A 24,754-nucleotide genomic window follows, 5' to 3' on the forward strand; every position below is an offset into this window, starting at 1 on the left:
TAGTGTTTCACATCAGACCTCAGCAGATTTAACAAATAAAATATTCATTGTTACTCTTGAAGCTTCATTACTTTTAAAAATGGAACATATAGACTTGAAAGGAGGTTGTTTTTTTTTTATTTGTTTACATTTAGATAAAATGCCATTAAGCTCAGCGTAACTTCCTGCTTTCCAGGGTTCTGAGATAGAAGCCTCATCTTGTACCATGCTCCCTTCCCCCGCTCGCTGCTCCAGGCACAAATGCCTGTTGTTGTTTTTCTCTCTTTAGTTGTACAGTTGTTCTGAGCTCGTTTCTGAGGCCTAGTCACATGTATTTTCCTCTGTCTGCTAGGTTTCCCCTCTCAATCTCCATGCCTTTCACCTAATTTATACCTACCAGTGTATGTCATTCAGAGGTCAGCTCTATGACTCACCTGCATGAACGTTTCCTGATCTCCCAGACTGTGTGAGCTCCCTTTGCTTTATATGTGCTCATATAGCACCACCTTTTCTTTCAGAAATTTTATCACAGTTGCTGTTTTAATTTTACTTGTATTTCTATGATTATTAGATTGTATGTTTCTCCCACTGCACTTTAAACTCTGTAAGCTTCGTGACTGTGTTGCTCACAGATCTGTCCCCAACGCATTGCAGATGACTGCAGTAGTAGGTACTAAAGAAATACGGTGAATGAATGGGCACCATTTTAGCACAATGGTTTGAGGACGGGTTTTTGATTCAGACAAACCTAGTTTCGAATTACAGCTCCACTCTTTCTCATGGTATGACCTTTGGAAGTTAATACTAAGAACCTCAATGTCCTTATTTGTAAAGTGAGATTATCCCTAGTTTATATATTGCCAGGATAATTAATGGCAGTTAACATATATAAAAAACTTAGCAAGCATCAGGCACCTAGGTGTTAAATAGTTGGAAGCTATTACTGCTCTTTTTTATTTTATTTATTATTTTTTAAATTTTATTTATTTATTTATTTATTTATTTATTTATTTATTTATTTATTTATTTTTGCTGTCCATTATTGCTATTCCTGTATCTAAAAAAATATCAGCATGGAATCTTTTTGGAAGACTGGCTGGTTTCATATTGCATTCATGTTAAAAGTTCCACTCTATTATGTTTATAAAATTTTGCGGTAATCCAGGTTTTAAGCTGGTATTTGTTTAGTAGGCTGTTCAAAGGCACAGTGTCTTATCTGTTGTTTACTTTGGTTTTGGCCTTCCTCCCACCCCCTTTCTTAACTTTGATAATGCAGGTTACTAAATTGCAGGCACTTGTTTTATCTTTTATTAGTGGTTTGATGCATGCTGTCTTTTTATGTAATGCAAACGCCCGAACCGTATCAACATTAGTAATAAGCTATTACTTATTACTTGGCATATGTATACCATCTCTTCCTTGACTAGAATTTTCAAGTCTTGCTCCGTTTGAAAGCCAACATGTTATTTTAGTTGCTAACATTTCTTTTCTACTAGAACATAGAGGTAAAAGAAAACAGTTTCGTTTTATTTATGAGACAAAACAAAAATTGCTTTGGAGCCTTTAGAATAGAGGATTTTCACAAGTTTCCCCTGGGCAGCTGGGGCTACTGTCCTTTCTCTGTAGTTTCCTATTGGCCAAGAATTCTTGTTGAACTTCAGTGACTGTTAGAGGGAGAAGCAAAAACATTTATTTAATTTGGACACTTAATCAGTTTACAAATAAATTTATCTAAGACAGTTTGTCATATTTTAAACCGTGACTAATCAAATTATGATGGCTACTTCTCTTGGGAATACTAATGATTTGTAGACAAAACCATAGGGATCTGAAAGGCAGAGAGAATGTATCTTGCTCCTGCCTCTTAGATATATCCAAAAATTATTCAGGTTCTACCTCTAGTCTTCTTTTAGTTATGCTATAAAAGGAGAGTTTACTATCTAATGGAATCTTAGTGTGTATGTGCATAGATATATATGAACTGTTGAAAATTAAAACCTTAAAAACATTAAAAAAAAGCACTTTGCAAACCCTTGTTTGAAAATGTCTCCATGATGAGATATTTCCTCTCAGCTATCATAAATTCCTTGTGGTGCAGTTTATGTCAGTTTTCTATTTCTATTCATATTGGAGTAACTGATAATGGATGAAAGCTTGAAAAGTTATACAGTGGATGAGTGGATCTGAAGACCGCTTCTTAATCAGGATGTTTTTTGGTTGCAAGAGACAGAAAACCCATTGGAACAATTGTCAGCAAAAAGGAGAACTTTGCTATCGAGGCTGCTGGGAGTGTAGGCATAACATTGTCACAGCCCCTCTCGTTATCCTTGATTCTGAGTTATCATCAGTGTCGGTCCCAACCTCAGGCAACCCTTCTGCCCTGGTGGCAGCGTGGTTGCTCTCAGCTTCAGCAGTACTGTACCCTCTCCCCTTACACGGAGCTGAAAAGAGAGCGGCTCATTTCCTCAGACTCTAGAAGTACTACTCACTCATCACTGTTGCCAGGACTAGGATGGTTTCATCTTTAGCCAAACACTGTGGCCAAGGTATGAGATGCTCTGATTGTAGAGGTGACGTCATTGTGCTCTGAGCGGGAGAAGAAAGCCCTTCTCCATCCTTCTGTCAGGGCTCTGTTGCCAGAAAGAAGGAAGGTAGTGGATGCTGGAAAGGCCAGGACAACACGTGTGCACTGCAGCCACACAGGGTTAACCCTCCGCCCTCCCTGAGCCACATTTCCTACCTTACTACCCTGTTTTAAAATGGGACGGCCCGCCATAGCTGGTTTGGCTCAGTGGCTCGGCCTGCAGACTTTAGGGTCCCAGTTTGATTCCAGTCAAGGCCACATGCCTGGGTTGTGGGCTCAATCCCCAGTAGGGGGCGTGCAGGAGACAGCCGATGAATGAGTCCCTCTCATCATTGATGTTTCTATTTCTCTCCCCTCTCCCTTCCTCTCTGAAATCAATAAAAAATGTTTGTTGTTTTTTTTAAAGTGACAGCCTTACTTTCTTTTGGAACTTATGTAAGACCATGCTCCTCCCAGTTTACTACTTTTGGCTTTATACTAGCACTGCTTGCGGTGGAGTCCACTTCCTAACGGAAAGGAGAGTTTTCTGAGGACTTTTACATGCCACACAAAAGCCTTAGTAGTCCGGCCTGGTCTAAACTTTTCTTTGGCCTCAGCTCCTGCAGGAAAGGCTTCTGAAGAAATCAAGGGTGGGAGTCATGATGAGGGGTCAAAGAGGGAAGGCACCCCTTTACTGTACCTACATGATCCCTCAGTGACGTTGATACAAAATACAAAAGGGAGGGGAGTTTATGAAACAGACTTGATCAGAATGAGTACACTGTTCATTAGCATCTGAATAAATGTGCTTTGATAAGTGAATCCCATCCATGAAAGTCTGTTCATTTGAATGTCTTATTTCTCACAGCACATTTGATTGTGATTTTATTGGCTTCTAGTTTAGATAGCTTATCTCCTGTATGGAATAATTGCAGTGCCTTATGTGTGCACAATGTACAAGAATGAATTATTATGGTAGAGATGCGTGCAAAGCAGGGTGCACTATAAGCAAATTTTAAAACACACATTTTTAAACTAAAAAATCATTAATTTAGATCTCAAAAATTAGAAAATGTCGTCGCTAAAATGTTTGTAATTAAAAAATTTCCCAGTAAAACAAATATATTTTGTAATAGACCGAGATCTGAATTACAATGCCTAATTAATATGTAAGATTTGAAACGAGACCTTTACAAGAGACACAGTAAAGTTTTTTTAACTCTTAGAGTCAGTGTCAACTTCTCCTCCCCTCCCCCCCCCCCCCCCTTACATATTTAAAACTTGAGTCCATCTTGAACTAGTGGTAGGTTAAGATATGACTCTCTAGAAATCATTTAATTTCAAGGTTGAAGTCAAATCATTGAGTAAATAGATGTCTGATAATGAGTGTTTAAAGGCAATGTGGATTTTGGAAAGAGCTGTTTAATTGCTGAGGTTTGAATAGTGTTCTACCCTGAAGAGGTTCTGAGAACTTAGGCAAATCATTCAATCTCTGAATTCAGTTCCCCATCTTTACACTGGGAGTACGAATACTACTTATTTTCTGTTCATGGTGGTCTTTTGGGAGCATGCCATGACATTATACCTGTGGCAGTATTTGGGCAGCTATCCTGGTATGTGCTAGATATTCTAAAAATTAGTATTAGGTTTCTTTTTCTTTAGTGATAAAGTTTCAAGGAGGTAACTTAAATCTATTTATTAGCAAGAGTTGAATAATATCACACATTTTAATATCATTGGCTTATTTTTCCAGATTTGCTATAATTTCCCCCATAGCAATGGTGCTAATAAAAAGAAAATGTTGAATTATTTACATGACCTAGTATTTTTTTGATCTTATTTTGTGTTTAGTGATGAAGGTACATATTTGGAAAATAGAAATAATTCACTTTAGTTATATGCATAATTAAATATCTTGTTTTAGGCAGTGGTTTAAAACTACACTAAAAATGTCATCTGATTATAATTCAACAGATCAATATGATTTTCAGAGGGTCATTAAGGTAGCCTACCTTATTACATTTTTTAAAAAACTTGAGACACAGGGATGAAACATGGATTTAAAACTTGATTTTTTTTTTTTTTTTAAAAAAAGTCTGCTCAAGCTGTTTTATGAACTCCAGTGCTCTGGGAAGTTTAAAGGGTGAAGTACTAAGCACAGTTATTTGTCTAAATAAAAAAATATCCATAAATGAAAGGAAATCTAACATTAAGTGAAGGAAAAATAAAACATTTTCTATCACATCCTTCACCCCCTTCTGCTTTTAAATTCCAAACTCTTTGAAGAGAACTTTTAGCCGCTTGGCAGTTCTTTGGGCCACATTTGGAATGCTTGAGTGCCTGGCCTGCTAACAGCCCCTGTACAGCCAAGTTCTTGGAATTTAGATTTTGGACGGCCAGGGAAGAGGCTTTTGATTGGTGTGTGAAAGGAAGGAGGACTGAAAATCCCTGGGGGCGCTGAATTGAGAAGAGAAGAATTAAAAAGGGTGGACACAGGGAAAGTGGCAAGTCCCTACCTTCCTGCTTTTTTTATACTCAGAATTTAGTGGTTTAGAGTGTGGAATAAAGCAGGTAATTAAAGAGAGGCCATTTCACGAATTGAACATTGAAATACAGGGCACTACAGGGGAAAAAAGAACTGTAAGGATTTTTTGGAGACCATTAACTGTAGGAACTATCCATAAAATTACTTTGGAAAGGAAACTATAAAAGGAGCAGGTGTTTCTGTCGGTAATGCTCTCAGCCCAGAGTGGATCCTGTGCCTTTCAGGGACCCACCGCACACAGGACAAAAGCAAGGGCCACGTGTGATCGTGAAGGTTTTTTTTTTTTTTTTTTTTTAAGGGGTTAGGATAATTTCTACTTATCCTGGCAGCCGACGCCATCAGCCTGCATGGATATGGCCTTTCAGTGACAGAGCCCTAGTGTACCATCCAGAAACAACATACAGTTGAAGAATTGTCTTCTTAGGAATGTATTTTTTTCCCCATGTCATTTGTTATTATGAACAGTGTCATTACTTACATATGCAGAGCTAAAAGGACTTAAAAAAAAAAAAAAAAAAAAAAAAGCGGAGCCCTAGCCGGTTTGGCTCAGTGGATAGAGCATTGGCCTGTGGACTGAAGGGTCCCAGGTTTCATTCTGGTCAAGGGCACATGCTTAGGTTTCGGGCTTGATCCCCCGGGGGAGGGGGGGCGGCGTGCAGGAGGCAGCCGATCAATGATTCTCTCTCTCATTGATGTTTCTATCTCTCTCTCCCTTTCTCTTCCTCTCTGAAATCAATAAAAATATATTTAAAAAAGAAAGCAGACAGTTGTATGGGTTTATGGGAGAGGCCAGTGTGTAAGTCTACATTAGGTCATTACAGCTTGTCCCCTAAGATGGGGTAACCGTGGAGGTTTGTCTTTTTCTTCTTGATTAGAAGTTTGGTTGGAAATCATCAGTTAGGCAAGATGACTAGACCCTAAAAACAGTTCCTGAAAAAGGCAGTTTTTAAAAAATGCATTGGAGAAGTTTTACTCAAAATCTGTTTAAAGCTTGGCATTATGAAAGGGAAAGAATGAGAGAAACAGATATAGATATAGAAGTAGCAAGAACATAGGCTGCTGGAAGACAGTAGCTGGTTTTATTCTTGGGGCAAAGTGGCTGCAGGTGACATTGTTTTTCTCCCACCTGTCTAGGAGGCAAGAGAGTTATACCATCTTGGAGGGAATTGGGGAAATCTTACCAAAATGTCAAATGAGTTTGCATATCCCCAGGGAGGCATCTTTTAGAGAAGAGTAAAAGTAGTGGCGCCTGGTGGATATGAAGCAGGGGGTTACTTGGGTGGGATAAACGCAGTCATTGTGTACATTTGATTATTTCGTCTTCAGTTTCATTCCTTAGCATGGCAGGAGGTTGAGGAACATGTTCTTTTGCCTTGAAAAGGTAACTGCTTTTGGTAGCCCAGAAGTAGGAGCAGCCAAAATGAAAGCCACCAATCACACTTTGAGAGGAAGTTTTGGTGAGAAATTAGTGGTCATGAATCAGCTGCTGTTTAAATGTCTCCGGAAGACCTTTTCTGAGCAAGGGAAAGCAGTGGCCCTGGGCCCTGTTTTTCTTTCTTCCCTTTCTTTTCTTTCTTCCCTTTCTTTTCTTCCTCCCTCCCTCCCTCCCTTCCTTCCTTCCTTCCTTCCTTCCTTCCTTCCTTCCTTCCTTCCTTCCTTCCTTCCTCTCTTTCCCTCCCTCCCTCCCTCCCTCCCTCCCTCCCTCCCTCCCTCCCTCCCTCCCTCCCTTCCTTCCTTCCTTCCTTCCTTCCTTCCTTCCTTCCTTCCTTCCTTCTTTTAACTAGATAGGAATCTGTTCAGTATCAGTTTAGAAGAAAACCATTTTGCAGATGAGAGGAGATACCTTTCCTGTTGGGTCCAGAAAAAGCAGGTGTGAAACACAGGCTGTGTCTATGCTTAGAAAGAAATCAGAAAGGAGGGACTGAGATATTCCCATCCATTCAAATGAAAGGCAGAATGCGGGAGATGATACCTTTCTTAAACAACTGTCTTGTAAAATTATTTTTCTCTCATTTAAAATTCTAGAGATGAGGCATGTAACTTGAAGGGAAGCTTCCATCCTGTTCCATAATTTTCCTATGACTTTCCAGAGTTACTGACATTTTGCTTGCTCTTTCATTGTATTAAATTATGACGTAGAGACTACCAAATTAAGTGGTGAAGGGAAAAGAATAAAAATAATATTGGCTATTGATGATAGCAATATTTGTAAACATGGCCCTTTCAGACTTAATTGGGGGATCTTCCCTTTGAAGAGATATGTGCAGTTTCTTTGCTTTTCCACCAGTGAAAAATCATGGAGTTATATGTTGTCCATAGACAGCATCCTTGGAAGATGCGACTGTGATCGAGAGGAGAGCATCTGTTTTACCCTCTTCTCCATACAGCCCTTAATTAGAGTCTAATATTTGAGATGCTTATTTGGGATTAAGGCAACCAGATTAGCTGTTAGTTTTGTTTCCATAGAAAAAAGGAATTATTAAAGGAGTTAGCTTCATAACACATTTTTAAAGGAGAGTGATATGTCTGTGAAATGCTTGTTGAATAGAGTGTGTCTTCTTTGAATACAACTATGCTAAGGTGAAGATATGAGAATTTCCATGAGAACTTTGAGACATCCTGATCCTAAAGCATGCTTATGTTCTAAGAGTATTTCTTAATCTTGTTGGGTTTCATATGTCCCTTGGAGACTAAGGGAAAATTTATGTTGCAACTTCCAATGAATATATGCAAACATAAGATTGTACATATCTTTGAGGGTGTACAAGAGTCCCTGAAGTCCCCTCCTTGGACCCAAGCTTAGGAGTACTCGTGCTAACATGCAGTCATGGTGTTTACATTGAAATGTAAGCTCTGGGGTTGGTCTGTCCTGTAGTCTGCTGTTTCCCCAGTGCCTAGGACAGTGCCTGGCTCATGATCAGCACACAATGAATATTTGTTGAATGAATGAATCAATGAAAAAATGAACATATTTTCCTTTTTGGTGTGTGGCTAGTCTGGATTGCTTATACTTTATCAGCTCTTTACTAGCTATGTGACCTTCATGTATGTTCTTCTTTTGCAAGGAACAGAAACTCAGTCAGTTTAAATGAACTGGAGGCTTTTTGGTTTGTATTACTGGGAAGTCCAAGAGTGGGCTCTGGGTCAGGTACAGCTAGAATCAAGGCTTCAGATGATGAGGCAAAAAATGTGTCTCATTCTTCACTTCTTTTCTTCTTGTAGGCTTTATTCTCTGGTGACTTTTTTCACCCTGGTGGGGAAAATGGTTTATGGCAGTTCTAGGCCTACTCTTCCCCTCATAATTCTTGGTCTTAGAAGAGGGAGATAATCTCCCTTTTTTTCTTTCATTGTTCATATCTGCTTCTATAAAGGCACCTAGGCCCAGCTTGGGTTAGTACTGTTCTCTGGACCAAGCACTGTGTCTGGGGTGATGGCAGAGAGAGGGGCCAGCCTACGTCTCATTCCCTCCCTTGAGTGGTAGAGGGGTTCCGTTGTTTCTTAACCATGCCATGTTGAGAATTTTAAGTGGGAAATGGAAGTTTCTAAAAGGGTAAGGGCATAAAAAAGTAACATATGCAGAAGGCACCTTTCATACAGTCATGTACCATATAACATTTCAGTCGACGACAGATGCGTATGACTGTGGTCCCATATGATTATAATGAAGCTGAAAAATTCCTATCACCTAGTGACATTGTAGCTGTTGTAATGTTGTAGCTGCAGGGTTGAAAAAAACCAACAAGGCTGTGGTAGAGATGGCAATCAACTCTAACCTGGGTGTGGATGAGTGACATTGAGGAGCTCCTAGGGGTGGTTCCTGTGCAGTGGACTAATGAGGAGGTGTTGGAACTGGAATAGGAACACAAAGCCAAAGAAGAGGCAAGAGAAAAGGAACTGCAGAAGAAAAAGAAGAACCCCCAAGAAAATTCACAGTGAAGGGAATAGCAGAAGCTTTTGCAGATCTTCCCAAGCTCATTAGAAAATGTGGATACTCCAACATCAAAAAGGTTTTCATTAATAGAGATGAATGTTCATGGTGCATTATCTGCTTGCAAGCAGATCTATGATGAAAAAAAAAAAAAAAAAGAAACCAACCCAGCAAACCACCATGGACATATTTCTGAAAAGAGTGACACTTCCTCAAGAAGAGCCTCAGGCAGTCCTTCTCAGGGTGTTGCAGACAACATTGCTGTCATAGCAGGTGACAGCTCTGTGCGTGTTATTGCCCCTAAATACCTCCCCGCGGGACACGACGTGGAGGTGGAAGACAGTGATATTGATGGTCCTGACCCTGTGTGGGCTTACGCCAATGTGTGTGTTTATTTCTTAGTTTTTTAACAAAATAGTTAAAAAGTAAAAAAAAAAAATTTCAATAGAAAAACACAGAATAATATTTTTGTACAACTACACAATTTGTGTTTTAAGTTGTGTTCTTACAAAAGAGTCAGAAAGTTAAAAAAATTAAAGTCTATAAAGTAAAAAAGAGTAAGCTACGGTTAATTAATTATTGAAGAAAGGATTTTTTTTTTAATCAATTTAGTGTAGTGTTTCTAAAGTCTACAGTAGTGCACATGATGTCCTAGGCCTTCACATTCACTCACCACTCACTCACTGACTCACCTAGAGCAACTTCCAGTCCCGGAAGGCCCATTTATGTTAAGTGCTCTATACAGGTGTAGCATTTTATATCTTTTATACAATATTTTTACTCTACCTTCTCTATGTTTAGATATGCAAATACTTACTGTTGTGTTCCAATTGCCTACAGTATTCAGTACAGTAACATGCTGTATAGACCCATAGCCTAGGAGCAATAGGCTATACCACATAGCCCAGCGATGTAGAAGTCTAGACCATCTAATCTAGGTTTGTATAAGTGTATTCTATGTTGTTCACACAATGATGAAACCTAATAATAAATTTATTGTATCCCCCTTGTTAAGTGGCGCATACTTATAAATTAACTGGAGGCCCGGTGCACGAATTTGTGCACAGGTGGGGCCCAGCCGGCCTGCCCCAATCTGGGCCACCAAGGTTGGCCGGCCGGCCCTGCCCCTGATCGGGGTGGGGGTGGCCGATCAGGGGTGGGGCTGGCCTGGGGGAGGGGCTGTGGGTGGTTGGTTGGCCAGCCCCGCCCCCTGGTCGAACTCCAGGTCGAGGGAACAATTTGCATATTAGGCTTTTATTATAGTACTAGAGGCCTGATGCACGAAATTCGTGCAAGGGTCTTGGCCCTTGCAGCCCCAGCTTCGTCTGGAAGGTTGTCCGGATGGTCATTCTGCTGTTTGGTCTAATTAGCATATTAGCTCTTTATTAGATAGGATGTTTAACAGTGTGCTTCATGAGCAACAGGTCTATGCCATTTTTTTTCTATTAAAAATCATGTTTGAATAACATTTCACCAAGAGGTGAATAATTAATTTACTGATTTTAATGATTATTAAATGTTTTCTTGGTACCAGACACTGTCTAGTTTTTTTACTTTGAAGTACTTAACTGCACTTTATTTATGATAAATACTGTGTTGTGATAAATACTAATTGCTATAACACTAGTCTATATAATAAAGAGCTAAAATGCTAATTAGACCTTCCAGACGACTGTCTGGGCGACCTTCCTGACAAAGCCAGGGCTGCGGGGGCCAGCCAAGGCTGTGAGGGGCTGCGAGGGCCGAGCCCCTTGCACGAATTTTGTGCATCAGGCCTCTAGTATGGTAAATAAATACAAATGATCTGTATAATTTCACCCCCAGGTCAACATAATAATAGCTCTTAAAGAGACAATAGCTATTTATACGTCTCCTGAATTTTCCTGCTGTTCGCCTTAGTTAGGACACTGATAGTTTGTAGGAAACACATTGGGGGCCCTCACATTTCTCCCCGGATTCCTGTGCTTGTCTCCACAGTGGGCTCTACTTCTATCTCCTTCGCTCCCATCAGTCTCTTCTCAGCTTGGCAACCAGAGGGATCTTTTTACCTGTAAATAAGCCAGACCATGCTCACCTTTCTCTGTTCCAGACTTCTAGCGGCTCCTATCTTATTGTCAGTCAGTCTTTACTGTGATGTCGGAGGCCCTTTAAAATCTGGCCCATCCTATTCCCTGACCTTCTGACTTTCTTTTCAGTCTGTTACCTTCTTACGTCCATCAGCCCGTTGGCTTCCTTGCAGGTCCTCAAACATGGCAAACACGTTCCCACTGTAGGGTCTTTGCACTGGTCCTTGGGAACTTTTACTTGTGGCTATGATGGTCACTGTCTGAACGATTAGGGGTTAAAACTAGTTTTTTTCTTGCATTCAGAGATAAATTCATTACTTAAGATTAATTATAAATTCTACTTTACTACTATTTCTGCCTCCAGTGCTTGGAAAAAATTGTTTGTCCAACCTGGAAGCAAGGGAAAGAATTTAATTCAACGCACATATGTGTAGCTCCTTTTAGCCATCAGACTTCTCTGCTTGTTTTTCTTTACCTTTGAGTTTACCCTCAGTTGGCTCAGCTTCACACAGGTCCTATGGGTTGCCTCATTATTTTCTGGTAAGGATTCATTCACTCTCCCCCAGGAGGAGAGGCCTCCGCTCTTTAATTAAAACACTCCCAAAGAGGGCATGTCTGTCATTTCAGCCACACTCAGATCCTTGCCAGAAACACAAATAAGTCTGGGCTTATTTTCTTTGGGCACAGAAATGGCGTAACAGGGTGTCTTACGCCTGTTGATGCCATCCATACTAATTATAGGTATGACTTTAGAATGACATCTGTGGTGTCTTTTTAACCCATATTTATTCATATTTAGCAACTGTTAATTCAATGTTGGAAGCTGTATTTCTGAAGGCATTGTGTGAGAATGGGAAGGTTTTTTTAGGAGAGTTTTTAGCTCTTCCCTTTTCTGGCAGTTCTTAGAAATGTCCCAGTGACTGGCTGACTCAGAAACAAGAGTCTTCTGCTTGGAGCTTTAACAAGGTAACTTTCCTACCCTGCAACTTTTTGGAAAAAAGGGCTCGTTTCTCGTGCTGTAATGATGGTGGGAATGGATTTACAGTTGCCAGAGTGTTTCTTGCCAGGGTACTTCTCTTGCCAACTATTTCCTCCCAGGTAAGTTTCCCTTTTATGTGTAATTAGCCAGGAAGTGGTAGCTGGTTCTCATAGCCGTCTCTTTTTGAAAAGGGCAGCATTTTCAAGGAACAGGGAAGAGGCAGATCCTTCCAGCTGTAAAACTAATCACCAATTGCATTGTACTTGGAGATTACAAAGGAAAGAAATGCTCTTGATATACTTCTGTTCTGCCTAGGACAGTGGTTCTCAACCTTCCCAATGCCGCGGCCCTTTAATACAGTTCCTCATGTTGTGGTGACCCCGAATTTCATTGTTACAAATTGAACGTAATTAAAGCACAGTGATTAATCACAAAAACAATATGTAATTATATATGTGTTTTTCCGATGGTCTTAGGCGACCCCTGTGAAAGGGTCGTTCGACCCCCAAAGGGGTTGCGCCCACAGGTTGAGAACCGCTGGCCTAGGAGCTCTTACTGACTGGATTATTATTTTTCATCCTCACCCAAGGATCTGTTTATTGATTTTTAGAGAGAGAGGAAGGAGGGTAGAGAGAGATAAATTGAGAGAGAGAGGAACATCTGTGTGAGAGAGAAACATCGATTGGTTGCCTTCCTAAAGGCCCTGACCTGGAATTGAATTCACAACCTAGGTATGGGGGGCGGCTACAGTGTTTTGTACAGGTTCAAGCCTCGGACTAATAAGAGCGCACAGTCTTCTCGTTGCCGTGTGCAAGTTCCAGCTTGGAGGGCAGAGCCTTTCCAGCATAATTATAGCCAACAGCTATAGTTGTAATCTTGAACCTATGGTCTGAACAGATGGCCCCATGTGCCTGAGTGATATAGTTCAGATGCATGTAGTTGAGTAGGGTTGAAACCAACGAGAATGTTGTAAACATCTTGATTACGCCCCTACTTTGCCTCGTGGCATCTGCTATAAAATAAAGACATGGCTTGTGGGTGCGGGCGCCATCAGAGAGGCAGCGTCCCACCGAGACCCAGTTTTCATTCTCTTGTCTGTCTTTTCTAAGCCTTTCATCACCTCCACTCAGGGTCACTGAACCAGGCTGAGCTGGCGTGGCACCTAAGGCGCCCTGGGGCTGAGTATGCCATGGCCGTGCCAGCTCCCTACACCTAGGTATGTGCCCTGACTGGGAATCAAACTCACAACCTTTTGGTCTGTGGGATGATGTCTGTGGTGACTGATGAAATATGGAAGCATTGACTCTCAAAATTAGAAGGACCTATCATGAGAAAATACTTTCACTACTCTATACCGATATCTTTTCTTAACTAGAATAAAATATGTAGAAGCATAAATTGTGTAGCAGTACTGAAATTTTCATAATCATTGAATATTCATGCTTTTGGAGAGTCAGCAAAATGTGTCCAAGGGTGCAATGATGCCCAGATATATTGGTGGGTTAAGGGAGCTTATATCAATCTTAGTGTCAGGTGGAGAGAGACAATGAATACTTCAAAGTGTCTGGTGAACGGTATTAAGATTTGCAAAGAGATAGCTATACAGACTTTCCAAGAATAGAAGGTCAGAGGATCTATAGATCTCTGGTTCTTCTGGGAAGTGAAGAGAGAATATCCGGAGCACACAAGCCTTGTTACCGGGCTTAGACGTGAAGCCGTCTGATAACCCGGAGATAACCACTGAGACCTCAATCTGCTCTTTGACGTACCTTCCACAGATGACTAATTCGCGGGTGCAGCACAACCAGGTCTCTCTAAAAGGAACTCATTACTTATATTTGCATTCACACAATCCGTGGTAGTCTCCTTTCAACAGGACTGAAGGGCAAAGGGGAAAAATTGTCCACAAAGGAAAATAAGAAATTATTTATATTTTTTATGGCTATCACAACAAAGAAGTTTCTGCTTAAAAAATTTGTCTTTTTTTCCATTCTCTCCTTTCAGGATGATAATTATATATGCATGGTAACCTCATCCTACTCTTCATGTTTCTTTTGAAAAAAATATATTTTTATTGATTTCAGAGAGGAAGGAAGAAATAGAGAGAGAGGGAGAAACATCGATGAGAGAAAATCATTAATTGGCTGTCTCCTGCATGTCCCCCTACTAGGGATCGAGCCCACAACCTGGGCATGTGCCCTGACTGGGAATCATACCGTGACCTCCTGGTTCATAGGTTGATGCTCAACCACTGAGTCACACAGGCTGGGTGCCTTTATATTTCTTGACCCCTCTTTCACATTTTCTCTGTCCTTCTTATCCTGTTTCACTTTGAATAATTTCTTAAGTAATTAATGATCTATCTTCTAGTTCATTAATTAGCTGTGTCTAATTTACTATCTCAAGCCCACCTACCCACCTACTTATTTTGACAATTAATTTTCACTTCTAGAAATTCTTTATCAAATCCACATTTTTTTTTTCAAAATACACTTTATTGATTTTTTTACAGAGAGGAAGGGAGAGGGATAGAGAGCCTGAAACATCTATGAGAGAGAAACATCGATCAGCTGCCTCCTGCACCCCCCCCCCCCCCCCACTGGGGATGTGCCTGCAACCAAGGCACATGCCCTTGACCAGAATCGAACCTGGGACCCCTCAGTCCGCAGGCTGATGCTCCATCCACAGAGCCAAACCGGTCAGGGCAAATCCACATTTTTTAATGGGCTCTTATTCTTTGCTCTTTTTTTTTTTTAAATTATCTTTCATGTCTGTACACATTCATAATAGATATATTTTTAGTTGATAATTATCTGTTTGGTGTTGTTTTTGGCTGACACATGCATGGCATCTTGTTGCCTTTTCTTATCAGTAATTTAAAAAAGATTTGAGCTCATATTCGTTGAATTTAGCCTTCAATATAACCACTATAAACTCTGGACAAAATATGAAAAACAACTATGTGAAGGTGTGAAAGAGTGGCCAAAACCAAGTGGGTCAGGGGACGGGACGTGTCTCTACTTGAGATAAGGGAGTGTCTCTAGGTGAATTCCCACTGTATGGCCTTTTTCCTGAGAGCACCTCCAAATTGGTGCCAACCAGGTGGCGAAAACTCAGGACCTGAACTTGCCTATGGAGTCACTTTTTGCAGGGCCAATGATTTCCTACCTTTTTGCAGATGATTGAAAACTGATAGTTGTTAAGTTCAACTCAGCCATCACTGAACAGCCCATTCATTATCCTGAGAAATACACTTTGCAAATCCTTTGACTTTCAGGAGAACCACAATGCACAGGGTAGGAGAGAATGCTGTGCAAACTGACTTGCAATAGTAATAGGTTCAAAGATGTGAAGCAGGCGAGGATTAGAAAAGAAAGTTTACATATGAGAAGAAAAAGTTATAATTTACTTCTTTGGTTGATGAGGGCTCTAAGCTTTCAAATACTGGGACAAATTCTTTCTGAAATCATGGTCAGATATACATGTTTCTTTTTGAAAGGCAATGAGTAACTTTTCCCACCAGTTGCATCAGCATCTTGGCTCTAAAGATAATTGTTTCAGAAAACCATGGCTTCCTGTAATGATTTTGAAAAGGTTAACATGTGAGCAACAACATTCCTTTTGTAGTCCACATGCTATCTACTTAAAAAAAATCATTTGGCCTGATCAAAAATTTAAACATAAGGACTCATCTAGTATTTTCAGGGGTTTCCATGTAGTAGCACTTCAAAATTTAGTGTGTATTCAGCAATTTAAAAGTGGTTTAAATGGATCTTATCTTTCATGGAAAAATAACTGGAAATATCTTAAATACCTAATGGCAAACACAATTTCAACTTCGGAAGTAACCTGTTTTAGAAATTTTAGTAGCAACAAACCTATGCATGATCAAAAAACTTATATAAGGAATTAAACATCCGTTTAATATTTAAGCTTAAAATACTTGTATTTTAAGTACTATTGAAATAAGACATCTAAGAAGAGAATATAATGTTAAATTGTATTGCTTTAACTTTAAAAAACCCCACATGTCACGTGACAAACAAAAGCGAGTTTAACTCCTCTTGTCATCATAGACAGGCAAAATATGAATGCAACTGTGAGGATACTAGTGTATTGCATCTGTTTTGCATTTACAAGTTAGAACACTTTTTGGAAGAAAGTTTTGCAATGAAGTTACTTCCTTCTTTGCTAGATTTAAATTGTTGTAGCTTTGTGCAAGACTGTTTCCGCAGGACCTATCCGATGTAAGATTTGGACATTTGTAGAATCTAGTTTTTCTTGTTAAGTTACTCTGAATTATGAGACATATTAATTTACATACAAACAAGAATCTACAGGCCTTGAGGTTGGTTCCTTATTTGAACAACTTGAGTATTGGTGGGTAAAACGAAAAAGAAAAAGAAAGATGTCCATATGACTAAATAGCAAGATCTTAAGATTTTATTTTATTTTTTAGATCTTAAGACTTTAAAATACTCTGTTCTAAGACAATGGTGAAAGAATGGAACAAACTCACATATTTGTACTTTGCTTGGAATGCTGAAATAATGCATACACTTAAAAAATCAATACTAAACAGTTAAACTTTATAACTGCAAGTTCATAAAATATTATAAATGTCAGAATCTGCTATTGAAGGATGATACCAGAGGCCAACTCTAATTACAAAACAGGATCAGAGAAATGAGTAACCACAGAAATAGAAGGAACTGGGAGGTCACAACTGACCCATTTAACAAATGAGGCTAGGAGAGGTTGACAGCATAAACACAGCTGGTATAGAGTGGCAGACCAAGGATTAGAACTCAGGTTTTTTGCCTTCTAATTTAGCACTACCTCTGTTTCTTGACCTTTCATTTTCTAAAAATTGAATTTATTGGAGTGACATTGGTTTGCAAAACCATACAGGTTTCAAGTGTGCAACTCAATAGAACATGATCTGCACACTGTATCTTGTGCCCATCGCTCTAAGCAAAGTCTCTTTCCATCCCTATTCTCCCACCCCTTTTGCCCACCTTCACTACCCCCCCCCCCCATCCCCTATTACTTTTAAATGAAGGTACAGGAAGGAGTTGAATGATGTTTCAGGGTGGTGAGGAATTTGTGGGGAGGAGGAACAGTTTAGGTAAGAAGCCAGGTTTATTCACTCTCAAAATAGTTACACATTGTGTGAAATTTTCATTTAGTTGCAATTTATTTATGTTACTATTGATGGACATTTGTGTGTTTCCAGTTTTGCCACCTTGAACAGTGTTGCCTCGAACACTCTTGTACATGTTTCTAGATTCATGTTTGCAAGATTTCTTTAGGGGATATATCTATATTCCCAGTTGAAATTTGACTCATATGTATTTTAAAAATCAATGGTACTTTTTTAACTTAGACATTTACAAACAATCAAAAACTCATAGTCACAGGCAACAGTGTAGTGTGGTGGTTACAAGAGGTGCAGGGGGCTGAGGGAGGTAGTAAAAGGTATATTTTTTAATATATAAAATCATTCAAAGTAGCTACTGAAATCTGCTTATAGATACCTTGGATAGTCTAATAGCTGAATGATTTTTTCTTATTAAAATAATGTACAGTTGTGACCTTATGAAGAGAAGATATATATATATATGAAAGATTACATGTTTTATGATAGTTGAGTGTCAGTGACAGATTGAGAATTTTAGGCAGGTGCCTGTTGGCTACTTGCTGATTCAGACACGAGAGAAGTAAATGCAGCCCATTATGAAGGGTGCGAATGTACTGGGTTGAAAGGTACTACGTGAGAAATTGTTATTTAGAGCAGGCTGTCTTGGCCCTTTTCAGGATTTGACACTTGTGATAATTTTCTGAGAAATATCTGGATGGAAAATATTTCTGACCCTTTCTTCCATCTACTATTAGGCAGCTGTTTATTGGTTCTAGGTATTTCTTTGGCTAGGTATGATCTACCAAAAATGACATTATTGATTTGTTCAGTGATTCAAAGAATCATCATTCACTTAATTAAAATTATTTAGCATTAGAAGTGTTTGAGGCCTAATATTTAAAGTTGGGCATATTATGGTGAGCAAAACACAAATGGCCTGAATCTCTTGGAACTTAATAATTTATAGTGTTAGAGACAGGCATAAATGAGAAACTAGGATGGAGTGTGGTAAGTTCTATTGATAGAGGCACCTAGGGTACCATGGGAGTGCAAGACAGGTATATCTGATCTATTTAAAGCAGGTTAGGGAACTTGCACAAAAATACAGTCTTATTCCTGATCCCTAGACATTTTGATTTTGTAGATCTATACCAAAGAAGTGTTTTGTTGTTGTTGTTACTCTTATTATGATGATTATTATTTTAACTCCCCATAGGATTCAGCCAATTAGCCAAATTGGGGAAGCATTGTTTATGAGTAATTAAAATGGGCAGTAATCATGACAGGGTGTTTAAATGAATTATCTAGAGATGCAATAGATGATTTCCAGATGATTTCTACTCAGAGGCTAAAGGTTGGTCTTTATATTTATCCTTATTGAATTCTTGTCCTTAGATTATAGAAAATAACTGACCCGATGGTGGATGTGAGAGCCTGTCTTATCAGTAGTGCACACGAAAGATCCTGGAATCGTGGTTTAGTTATAAAAACCCAGTGAAAAGCAGAGGTGGGCTTGACTGCTGCAGGAGCTACTATGAACCTTAGGATGCATGACTGTACACTTAGTATCGGAAAGGAGGAGGGAAGAGTCCCCTGTCCCACTTGTTTGGGGCACATCTGTATTCCGGTGGTTAGTTTCTAGGATATTGACAATTGAGTATATGAAACATATATATATATATAAAGTTTATATATATGTATATATCTATATGTATAAAAATATGCTAAGTACTGTGATGGGAAGCACAGGGTGCTATTTCACCTCCACATAAAACACATTTCCAATAGCAGTACTGTTAGAAAGATGATAAATGAGGGGTACTCTGGCCCTGGAGGTGTTCAGGAAGAGGTGTTGGGGATATTGTAGAAGTTGTGCCAGTGATCACCATTAAAATCCTGTTTACCTTTTAACTTCAATGATCGTATATGTCTTTATAACAGATTCACCTTCTTTGCTTTTTTTCTACCCTTCTGTTCTCAGTTGCAGTCCTGAGATGAACTGATTGTTTTTGTGATCCTGAGATGAACTGATTGTTTTTGTGAGTTTTACAGACATTTGGGTATGAAGAATAGGGCAAATTCTTAGAACGGAAGTCATTCTTAATGATTAAGTTTTTATTGGGTTTACGAGGTCATTGAGGATAGGCATAAGTATTTACATTAATGCACTGTGATCTGATTGTTTACCTTTAGCTTTCCCCATTCCTCTTGATGGCTAGCCCATGCAGGTGGGGGCCCTCAGAGGGCCTTCTGGTGGGAGCCTGTAGTTCTGTGGGAATAGATAGACACGAAGAATGAGTAGAATGTCTGCTACTTTTTATATAATTTTAACGTGCTCTAAATAAGACTATGTTTTTTTTATTATTGTTATGTTTTGGATTCTTAACATGTCTCAACTCATTAGAAAAACTGACCTTTCCCTCACAGTATTTTTTTTAAAAAATTAAATATTACGTTTGGTAGTCTCAGGACTCTTTGAGCCTTTTGCATTCAGTGTTACAGACTGAAGTTGGATATTGGAGAGACTTGGGTTTGCTTTCTCTTGACCCAGTGTGACTTCCTGTTTCTAAGAAAACAGTTTTAAAGACTCTTAAAAGGAATTTTTTGCATGCTTGGCAGCTCTTGTAAAACCACACTGTAGAAAACCAGTATGAATGAAGTATGTAAAAAAAATAAATAAATAAAAGAAATAGCCATATTGCTTGACCATATTAGCATTTTGTTTTGAGGAAATTGGATCCCGTAGACAAATCTGGTGATTTAGGAAGTATCTCGTAACCAGATAAACCAGGAACCACAGTTTTGATGTGGTTAATCATCCTAGCTAAGGGGACATTTGATCACAAATTGGGTTTTTCTTATGTTGGAGTTGATGCATACTAGGAAGTCTGGTTAATATGTTTTTTTAAAATTTTTATATAAAACAGAAAATTGCAATGTGGGCATCTTCCTTCAAATGAATTCACACACTTGGAACTAATTCACTTGCATTTTTACAATATCCTGGGAAAGAGCCAGTTATTCCCACCACTGGAGAAAATGTGGAGAAAACGAACGCTAGTCAGTCTTTGGTGGTTAAATGTTCCCCTTTGAACTGGGGTGTGAGTGGCTCTCAGGACAGGGATTCTGCTTCTCTCTTTCAGAATTGTCTTAGAAATTGGCTTCTTGTCACTCCTTTAGTAGGGATTAAACATGTTTGTAACTATAAAGACAGTTCATTCATTGGATTCATATTTACTGAGGACCTACTATGTGTCAGGCACTCTTCTAGAAGCAGACAGGATGGTGAGGAACGAGGCAGGCAAGAGCCTTGATTTTATTGATCTGTTAAACACTTATTTAAGGGCTTCCTATATGCCAGAAACTGTACCTGGCACTTTGTGGGTATTAATTCATGACTGTAAACTTAGCATCGGAAGCCATTTAACCCTCCTAACAATGCTGTGAGGTCTAGAAGGAGGTCCAGTCACCTGGCTAGGAGGGGGGTGAGCCAGGTTTGCACGCAGGATGTGTGCTCATAACCACCCACTCGGTGGTCACTCTGTAAGCCTGACTTCATCATTTTACACATTCCCAGTGAGAAAAACAAAACACAGGGAAAAAAAAAAGGAAAATAAAAACTACAGGTAATCTGACCAAAGTTAATGTATTGGTGTCTGTGTTCCATGTGTGTATATAAGCATATATTTTATGTTTTATTGACTTACTAGAGGCCTGGTGCATGAAATTCATGCACGGATCAGGGCCATCTTCCCCGGCTGCCTGCAGCTGGCTGCACCTGCCGCTGCCACCCACCCCTGGCTCCCCATTTGCTATCAGGCGATTGGAGCCTGCTGGCCAGGGAAAGGGACCAAGAAGTGGTCAGTGCACCTCATAGTGACTGGTCCAGCGGTCGTTCTGATCATTCTGCTGTTAGGGTTAATTTGCATATTACCCTTTTATTATATAGGATAGAGTGCTGGTGCATGGGTGGGGTCCAGATGGCCTGCCCTGAAGGGGGCCCCGGATCAGGGTGGGGGTCTCTACTGGGGAGCAGGGCTGGCTGGGGTGAGGGGCTGTGGGTGGTTTGCAAGCTGGCCACACCCCCAATCAGGGTGGGGCCCCACTGGGGGGCAGGGCCGGCCCTGGTGAGGGGCCATGGGCAGTTTGTAGGCTGGCGCTGCCCCTGATTGGGGTAGGGATCCCCTCTAGGGGGTGGGGCCAGCCTGAGCAAGGATCCACAGTCATTTTGGTCTCTGGTCGTTCTGCGTTTTGGTCACTGGGCTTTTATTATATAGGATTACCACCTATTTTCACAACATATTATAAATGTTTCGTAGGCTAATACATTTTGTAAATAGAATTTTACATAGTTCTACAATGTTCCATGGTTTGTCTATGTCATGATTTAACCAGTGTCCTACCACTTACCAATCTTTATTAATTTTGAATTTCATAAATCTTGCTTTAATTAATCCCTTTATAGGCACATTGTTTTATAAATCCATGACATTAAAAAGCTTTTTAATGAAGAATAGTATTAAAACTCTTTGTATATATTTATACAATGTCCATGTGCTGTCTATGCTCTTTGAACATGACAGTGTTAAGAACATAATCATGCTTTTCCTTCTAGGTTAGTGGATGACAGGTGTGTGGTGCACCCGGAGGCAGGGGACCTTGCCAACCCTCCCAAGAAGTTCAGAGGTAAGAAACAAATATGTATTTTTATTATGTGACCTCAGGGAGCAGGGATTATTTTTAATCTTAAAATAAGTAATTTATTCAATGTGAATCTTTCAAATACAAATATTCAGTGTGAAGCTTTCAAATATAAATATTTGAAAATTCTTTCAAAAATTTCCTCATTGTTTTTCATTATTTATGAAAGAATAGTTTTCTTTTTCTTTTTTTTTATTTTTGCTGGACAATAGTCTATCCATTGAAAGGAAATCTTGGAAATAAACTGTGAGAGGCCACTTTTCAAACCAGTAAATTCAGCTGAATGTATATATGTTTCTGTGACAGTTAAACTATAAATGTTAGTGTTTCATTAGCAGCTCTTTAGTTTATCTTTGTAGAATCTCCATTAGGGTGACAGTGATGTGTTAGCTTAGCTTTTCAAATGTCACTTTGGATGGTGTGTAGTAACTAACAATTATCTTAGAACTCTTTTCTACGTATAATTGTAGAAATAGCTTGATACTATCAACTGAGAAATTAGTCCTAGTAGGAGATTATTATTTGACTGTTATGAAAGGAAGATTAATAAAACCTGCAAATAATCATATGCAACTAAAACCAGTAATTAAAAGCTTGCTCAAACCAATTTCATAGTTTGTGTGTACTTATAACAATAAAAATAATTTTAAAACAACATTCATTTTGAACATACTGCCATCATCCTTCTCACATGGTGAAAAGCAGCTGTAATAAGGGATAAAAATGTGGAGAGAGAATGGAAGGAGTCCCTAGAGCCCACAGCCGAGTCAGGACGTGCTACTTACTGCCCTGGGGAAGGGAATGTTAACATCTGGAAAATATTTCCCACGTTTTACTCTCTGTGATAGGCACTTTCCACACAATTCTCATTATAAAAATATCATGTTTCATTCTGCCTACTCACAGAACCTGGTGGAGAGAGTGACAAGCACAGTAAATGTTTTGAGTTAAATTGGTCACTTTGAATAAGAGATCCACACTTCCCCCCCAGGTGGGAAAGTTAACATAAGGCAGGCTGTGGGAAATACACTGCCCATGAGAAGCACCCATAAAATCGTGCAGTAGGGACACTCCCAAGTTTGTATGCCTGACACTTCCAAAGGCCAACACTCAAAATGTCTGAGTTTGGAGTAAAACAAGGGTTATTGGTCAAGAAGGTGCTCGCTGAGAAGATGGGAGACCTAAGGGTGCCTCAAGTCCATCTTGCTCACTGGACTGGGCTAACAGGTTTTTAGGGTCACAGGAGGAGGTATGTGAAGTGCTGGCGGGCGTGTTTTAGCTGGAGGACCTTGGAACTTAGCCATTTATGGTAGAGGGGCGCCAGCACCAGATCTTCCTGGACAGTGGACCCTTGGCTTCTGAAAGGGTCCTCGGTGTCAAGTTCTGGTTCTGTGCTGCCTTTTGGTTCAGTGGGGGTAGTAGTGGTGGTGAGACTTTGGTTCCCGGTGCAGCTGGAGGTCACAGCTCTCTCCTCTGCACATGCTTCGGCTGCATGATATGTGGTTTTGGTCTGTTGTCTCTGAAAGGCAACTTCGCGTCTCATTAATCAGGACAGGGCCATTTAGTGTTGGTTCTGTGTTATAAGGAAGGACTCGCTAAAACTACTGTGAAGGGGAGTCAGCAGTGTGACAAAAAGCAGATCAACATGCTAGAGACTGTGCAGCGAGTGCGTGGAAATGATTTCCAAGACAGGAGAGGGTAGAGGAGCCCAATGGAAGACAGACAGGCTCTAAAAAGTTTGACCTTTATTATGCTAAGTGAAATAAGCCAAGCCGAGAAAGACAAATATCACAGGATCTCACTTATTTGTGGAATCTAATGAACAAAATGAATTGACCAACAAAATAAGACGTGAAGCCTTCAGGTATGGAACAGACCAACATACCTCAATGTGTGGTTAGGGAGGGCAAGAAGAGATAAACCAAAGAACTTATATATTTACTAGAGGCCCAGTGCACGAAATTCATCCCTAGACCTGGCCTGCAATCAGGACCATCTTCCCTAGCTGCCTGCAGCTGGCTCCGCCTCTCGCTGCCACCCACTCCCATTTCCCCGTTCACCAATGGGTGATTGGAGCTTGCTGACGGGGGGGGGGGGGGGAGGAGGGACTGAGAGGTCAGCTGTTCCCACCTGCTTGCCGGCCCCGCCCCTGCTGCATGTGGCCATCAGGTGATTGGAGCCTGCTGGCTGAGGAAGAGGTGGTCAGTGTGCCTCCTAGTGACTGGTCCAGCGGTCATTTTGGTTGTTCTGCCTTTAGGGTCAATTTGCATATTACCCTTTTATTATATAGGACTAGGGGCCCGGTGCACGAAATTTGTGCACTGGGTGTGTGTGTGGGGGTGTCCCTCAGCCCAGCCTGCCCCCTCTCACATACTGGGAGCCCTCAGGCGTTGACCCCCATCACCCTCCAATCGCAGGATCGGCCCCTTGCCCAGGCCTGACACCTCTGACAGAGGTGTCAGGCCTGGGCAGGGGACCCTCATTTCCCCCCATCACTGGTTCTGCCTCCAGCCCAGGCCTGATGCCTCTGGCCCAGGCATCAGGCCTGGGCAGGGGACCCCCAGACCCCTCCGATTGCTGGCTCTGCCCCTTGCCCAGGCCTGATGCCTCAGCCAGAGGCGTAGACCCCCACCACCCTCTGATCACCTGATCGGCCCCTTGCCCAGGCCGGACGCCTCCGCCAGAGGTGTCAGGCTTGGACAGGGGACCCCCATCTCCCCCCGATCACTGGCTCTGGCCCCCGCCAAGGCCTGAGGCCTCTGGCCCAGGAATCATGCCTGGGCAGGGGACCCCCATCTCCCTCTGATTGCTTGCTCCACCCCCCGCCCAAGCCTGACGCCTCTGACCCAGGCT

The 24,754-nt window shown here is 40.6% G+C and overlaps 1 protein-coding gene across 1 annotated transcript in view; it reads left to right on the forward strand.

Annotated features, from left to right (window-relative positions):
• The window catches only part of ITPR2 (inositol 1,4,5-trisphosphate receptor type 2), a 423,569-nt gene that overhangs the window by 14,568 nt on the left and 384,247 nt on the right, over positions 1-24,754 (forward strand). Inside the window, exon 2 of the mRNA XM_081114981.1 lies at positions 21,816-21,886. Within this exon, the coding sequence (XP_080971107.1) occupies positions 21,816-21,886 (71 nt within the window). The remainder of the gene's footprint in view (positions 1-21,815; positions 21,887-24,754) is intronic.

The sequence above is a fragment of the Myotis nattereri genome, assembly GCF_964212035.1.
Source record: "Myotis nattereri genome assembly, chromosome: 2".
NCBI classification, from domain to species: Eukaryota; Metazoa; Chordata; class Mammalia; order Chiroptera; family Vespertilionidae; genus Myotis; species Myotis nattereri.